We start from the raw sequence: 6,926 nt of genomic DNA on the forward strand, positions 1-6,926 counted from the left end.
CTTATCTGAAAGTCTCCTTAAGTCCTGATATTATCTTCTGATAAATATCTTCTGATAACTTAAGTTCTGATAACTTAAGTTCTGATATCTTAAGTTCTGTCTTCAGTATAAGTGTTGATTTCTAGTTAAGTACTGATTTATCCTGTTAGTTAAGATCTGAAAACTAAACACAAATCATATTACACATGACATCACAAATATATCTAACAATCTCCCCCAACTTGTAAATTAGCATAATATACAAGTTTAATAGATATTTGATGATGTCAAAAACATTAAGTACAAATGCATCAGAATTTGATTAGATAACTACAACTTACATTCCGTTCAGCTTTACCATCTTAAGGTTTGATAACAGCTTCAGTCTGTATACACTTCAGAATTTAAACAGTTGTAGATCTTTGACTTGGCTTCAATTTCTGATCTCTTTGATATCAAGAGTTGTTCTGAGATAGTTCTTCAACAAACATCTCTCAGCATATTCAAGTTCATTGACCATCCTCCTTTTAGCATTTATCAATTCAGCTGTATCTTCACCAGTTTGAAAAATAGCTGCTCTGAGATCATTTATCTTAGCTTTTCTTATCTCCTGATCTAGTTTGATCAGATATGCCTTGTCAGACTCTAGATTGAATTCCACAGCCTTATAACCCAGAAAAGTAGTTTGATCAGATATGCCTTGTCAGACTCTAGATATGCCTTGTCAGACTCTAGATTGGCTTCGTGAGATCGAAAAGACATTTGAAATAGTTGATGTTGAAGAAGAGAAGAAAACTATCTTCGTTGCCTATATACTAAAAGGAGAAGCTAACTATTGGTGGGAAGCCAAGAAAATACTGGAAAATACTTTTCCTATACCATGGACTAGATTTACGGAACTGTTCCTCGAAATGTACTTCCCAAAATACATAGAGAATCAGATGGAACTTAAGTTTTTAGAACTTAAGCAAGGAAACATGTCAGTAGCTGAATATGAAGCTAAGTTCACTAAGCTCTCTAGATTCATTCCATACCACGTGCATACTTATGAGAAGAAAGCCAAGCGATTTCAGCAAGGACTAAAACCTTACATTCAGAACCGCATAGCTGTGTTTGAAATCACCAACTACACCACACTAGTTCAGAAAGCTGCAATTGTGGAAAGTGGAAGTGAGCTGTATGCTAAGGACGCGAATATGAAGAAGAGAAAGTTCCAAAACCAGAGTGGAAGAAGCTTTGAGAAAAAGGTTAAAAATCAGCCAGGGAAATGACCTTTTGTGAAATGTGAGGACATGAATGTTGGAAATAGAAGGATTGAAAATGTTGGTGCTCGAAAAGATAATCCCAGATTCAGGACCCCTCAAAACTCTAACTTACTTTAGGGCAGAGCACATGTACCTGAGTGCAAAACATGTGGAAGAAAGCATCATGGGGAGTGTTATCAGGCAAATGTCACTTGTTTCAACTGCGGATAAAAAGGACACTATGCATCTCGCTGCAAGGAAAAAGCTACTATTTGTTACTCTTGTGGAAAGAAGGGTCACATGGCTAAAGATTGCCGAAAGCAAGCACCTAAGGAAAGCTCGACACTTAGACTTATGGCACCTCCAAGCAACAAGCCTACTGCACGCACTTTCAACATGATGGTTAAAGATGCCATTGCTGATAATGATGTGATAGCAGGTACACTTCTAGTTAATTCTGAAAATGCATGTATTTTAATTGATTCCGGTGCTACAAGATCTTTTATATCTCTGAACTTTATGAGTAAGTTGGGCATCGAGTCAGCTACATTAGAAGAAGTTATGGCCGTAGAAGTAGCAAACCAAGAAGTTGTCAATGTTGATCAAGTATGCCTAAATTGTGACATAGAGATATGTGAACAACATTTTTCTGTTGATCTCATTCCTTTTAAGTTAGGAGAATTTGACATGATTTTAGGAATGGATTGGTTAGTTAAATATGATGCACAAATCTGTTGTCGACGAAAGCGAGTAAGTGTGAAAAAGCCAGAGGGTAAACGAGTAATGTTGTACGGACGAAAACAAAGGAAAAAGTTCTTAACCATGATGGAAGCAAAGAGATTCCTTCGACAAGGATGTCAAGCTTATTTAGCTCACGTAATAGACATAGAAAAGCACACCCCTAAGATCAAAGAAATTCCTGTGGTTAATGAATTTGAGGATGTCTTTCCGGAAGAATTACCGGGATTACCCCCTGATACGGAGATAGAATTCACAATCGACCATGATCCAGGAACACAACCTATTTCTAAAGCACCTTATAGGATGGTATCCATTGAAATGAAGGAATTGGCGACCCAACTACAAGAGCTGCTAGAAAAGGGAGTGATTCATCCTAGTGTGTCTCCTTGGGGAGCACCAATACTGTTTGTAAAGAAGAAAGATGGATTCATGCGGTTGTGTATCGATTATCGCGAATTAAATAAGATGACAATAAAGAACAAATATCCACTACCGAGGATTGATGACTTGTTCGATCAACTAAAAGGAGCTGCTCACTTTTCAAAGATTGACTTAAGGTCAGGATATCATCAATTAAAAATCAAGCTTGAAGATATTCCAAAGATAGCTTTTAGGACTCCATACGGACATTACGAATTTTTAGTCATGCCATTTGGATTGATGAATGCTCCAGCTGCCTTTATGGATCTAATGAATAGAGTATTCAAGAAGTACTTGGACAAGTTTTTAATTATATATATTGATGACATCTTGATATACTCCAAGACACCTCATGAGCATGCGGAACACCTTAGATTGACTTTAGATATCTTAAGGAAAGAAAAGTTGTATGCTAAATTTTCAAAATGCGAGTTTTGGATGGAGAAAGTACAATTCTTAGGTCATATAGTAAGTCGAGAAGGAATTTATGTTGCCCTGAAAAAGTGGAAATGGTTGCAAATTGGGAACGACCAAAGACACCAACAGAAGTTAGGAGTTTTCTTGGATTAGCTGGCTACTATCAAAGGTTCGTCAAATATTTTTCCAAAATATCCACTCCGTTGACCAAACTCACAAGAAAGAGCAAGAAGTTTGAATGGACCCCAAAATGTGAAGAGAGTTTTTAAGAACACAAGAAGAGATTGATATCTGTACCAGTTTTAACTTTACACGCCGAGAAAGGAAACTTTGTAATTTACAGTGACGCGTCGTATAAAGCCCTAGGTTGCATTTTAATATAAAATGGGAAAGTAATTGGCTACGCTTCTCGACAACTAAAGGAGTACGAGACTAGATACCCAAGGCACAATCTGGAATTAGCAGCCATAGTGTTTGTACTTAAGATTTGGAGACATTATTTATACGGGGAAAAGTGTGAGATCTACACGGACCATAAAAGTCTGAAGTACATTTTCACCCAGAAAGAGCTGAATATGAGACAGAGACGTTGGTTGGAATTGATAAAGGACTACGATTGCACGATAAACTATCACCCTAAAAAGGCAAATGTCGTTGCAGACGCTTTGAGTAGAAAATAAAGACTTAAGATGTTGATTACTTTGGAAGAGCTGATCAGGGAGTTTGAGAAGATGGAATTAGAAGTCAAGATTCCAGTTCAAGCTAAAGAACACGTATTTGAGATTCATGTGCAACCAGGGCTAATTGAGAAGATACGCAGATGTCAAGAGAAGTTTCTAGAAGAAAGAAGGTCTGAGTTGATAGGAGAAGAACTTCGAAGTTCCAAAGATGAAAAAGGAATTAAGAGATTTGCTTCACGAATCTGGATTCCGAATGTTAAAGAGTTGAAACATGAGATCATGAATGAAGCCCATAACTCACGTTATTCAATTCATCTGGGGAGCACAAAAATGTATCAGGATATTAAACAAAATTATTGGTGGCCCAATATGAAAAGAGAGATTGCAGAGTGGGTTAGTAGGTGTTTAACGTGTCAACAGGTAAAAGCTGAACATCAAAGACCAAGTGGACTGTTGCAACCTCTAGAAATTCCCGAGTGGAAGTGGGAGCATATTACAATGGATTTTGTAGTAGGTTTACCTCGAACTAGAACCAATCATGACGCCATATGGGTTATAGTTGACCGACTCACTAAATCAGCACATTTCCTACCAATAAATGAAAGGTACATAATTGAGAAATTGGTGACTCAATATTTTAAAGAAATAGTGACTCGACATGGAGTTCCTATGTCTATAGTGTCAGATAGAGATGTCAGATTCACATCGAAGTTTTGGAAAAGCTTTCAGGAATGCCTTGGTACAAGACTTAGTATGAGCGCCACTTATCCTCCACAGACGGACGGACAAAGTGAAAGGACTATTCAAACACTAGAGGATATGTTAAGAGCTTGCGCTTTGGACTTCAAAGGGAGTTGGGATGACCATTTACCTTTAGTTGAGTTCGCCTATAATAATAGTTATCACTCAAGTATAGGTATGGCTCCTTATGAGGCATTATACTGAAGGAAGTGTCGCTCACCGGTTTGTTGGGATGAATTTGGAGAAAGGAAGTTATTAGGCCCAGAAATGATCCAGCAGACTAAACAATCCATTGAAAATATCCGTAAAAGGTTAGTGAATGCTCAAGACCGACAGAGAAAGTACGTGAATCAAGGAAGAAGAGATAAGGAATTTGAAGTTGGAGAAAAGGTTTTATTAAAGATTTCCCCTTGGAAGGGCGTGATGAGATTTGGTAAGAAAGGAAAATTGAGCCCTCGATTTATTGGACCTTTTGAAATCTTAAAGAGGGTCGGATCAGTCTCTTATCAATTGGCATTACCACCAGATCTACAACATATTCACGACATATTCCATATATATGTACTAAAGAAATATCATCAGGATAATCACTATGTCCTTAATTACGAGCCGATTGAGGTAAAATCTAATTTTACTTATGAAGAGCAACCGGTGGAAATTATAGGTCGGAAAGTACAAGAATTGAAAAAGAAAAATATACCTTTGGTCAAGGTGTTATGGCGAAATCACGCAATTGAAGAAGCAACTTGGGAACTGGAAAGTGAGATGCGCAACAAGTACCCGTTTCTATTCAGCGACGAGAGTGATTCCGGGGACGGAATCCTATAAGGAGGGGAGAATGTAACTCAAGTAATATTCTAATTTTTAATTTAAACCACCTCGAAAATTTATAATTTTTATCCCTAGAGAAAATTTTGCTTTTGTACCCGGATAAAAATAATAAATAGATAAATAAATAAATGAATAAATAATTAAATAAAATAAAATTTGAGGCTAGAATTAATTCTTGGAAAATTTTATTAGTCGTTTAAAAATTTTATTGCGTGTGCGGAGATCCCTAATTTTATCGATAATATTTATTAGTCATTAATTTTATAAATTTACTTTTTGATAAAATTGGAGCAGCTAATTAATTTATTTAGAATACTATTTTATTTTATCCAGTAAAATTATTTTGTTAGATTTAAATTCTATTAATTATTTATTTGAGACTCAATAAAATTAGTGTCATAATTGTTTTAAGATATTTTAATTTAACTCACCTAGGAAATTTTATATCTTTCTTTTAATTGAGTTAGAATTAACCTTTTTTATCATAAAAAAATAATAAATAAAATAAAATACTTGGCTTCTAATAGAAGCTTGTTAGATATTTTTGGATTGATATTTTGCAAGGAAAGATCTAGAGGTGAAATATTTTTATTATATAAGTAGATATTTTTTTAGGAAGAGTCTAGATGAAGAGATCTTTATAAGAAAATAATTAAATAATAGTCATTAAGAGTTACCACGTTTAGTACACTATATCTGGTGAAGGTGAAAGATCAACAGAGAGACAGAGAGAATTTAGGAGACTCAATTGTATCGTTAAGGTAACTACTGCACTCTTATCTCTCATAAATTTGTTAAGATTAGTGTCTTTATCTCTAATTTATTTCCATAGGATAATTAGGGATTAGATTAGTATTATTGTAAATTTGCTATCAGTTAATTTTGGCAGTAAATTGAAAGATATAACCTTTGAGTTTTAGTTATACATACATAAATGGATAAAATTATTAAATGGGCTTGGGCTTTTAAAACAAAAGGGGGTTACGGGTGAAAGGGGAAGGAGGCAATAAACTAAGGTTTTTGTTTTTTTACAGATTGAGTGGGTTGCTGTAATTAGTCTCATTTGCAAATAGGGTGGAGAATGAGTTGTATTTATGTGAGTTGTTTGACCGTCGAAGGAGGAGAGGAAGGAGCGGAGGCACCGCGGCTATTGAGTCACTGGCGGTGGTTTCCGATGCAGTGGCGGAAAATGAGGGTGTTTTGTATTGTTAGTAGTGTGTGTATTGTTTGTGTATATACGTTGCAGTGTGTGTGGGAGGGATGAAGGCGGAACCACCACCGATGTGATGGTGACGATGGGCACTACGACGGCGTGACGCCGTTGCTAGTGGTCGAGAGAGAGAACAAGAAAGAGAGAGAGAGAGAGAGGAAGAGAGAGTTTGGCCGGATAATGAGTAGGTTTTGATTTTTGAAAAAAATGGATGATAGAAACTTGTAGATCGGGTTATGGGTAGCGAGATTATGCGAAGATAGTGGGGTTTCGGGTTAGCCGGAAAACGGCCGCCGGCGGCGGCTTCGGTCGGTGGCAGCCATGGAAGGTGAGGAGGTGGTGGGGGAGGAGAGGTTGAAGATGAGTTTGGGGAAGATGGGGGTAAATCTATAAATTGATAAAAAGAAAATTGATTTGATTTGATAAATAATAAGTATTGTTAAATTGATAATAAATATTGGATAATAAATGTAATAAAGTAATTGGACAAATAAATTGGACATTAAAAAAAGAAATATTTGAATTAGTGGGAAAAAGAAAATGAGATAAAAGTAATGTATTATTATTTTGGTTAAACTAGAATTAGAGTATTAAATTGTGGAATATAGAATAAGTTGTGATTAAAAATAATACAAGATATTAAGAGTTGATGCATTGTTACCA

The 6,926-nt window shown here is 35.9% G+C and overlaps 1 protein-coding gene across 1 annotated transcript; it reads left to right on the forward strand.

Moving 5' to 3' along the window:
- The first annotated feature begins 695 nt into the window (after positions 1 to 695).
- Positions 696 to 1,250, forward strand: LOC141714798 (uncharacterized). Its single transcript, XM_074518296.1, has one exon. It carries the CDS (start codon positions 696 to 698, stop codon positions 1,248 to 1,250), a length of 555 nt encoding a protein of 184 aa, XP_074374397.1.
- The last annotated feature ends 5,676 nt before the right edge of the window (positions 1,251 to 6,926 follow it).

Source organism: Apium graveolens, chromosome 3 (assembly GCF_009905375.1).
Source record: "Apium graveolens cultivar Ventura chromosome 3, ASM990537v1, whole genome shotgun sequence".
Lineage (NCBI taxonomy): Eukaryota > Viridiplantae > Streptophyta > Magnoliopsida > Apiales > Apiaceae > Apium > Apium graveolens.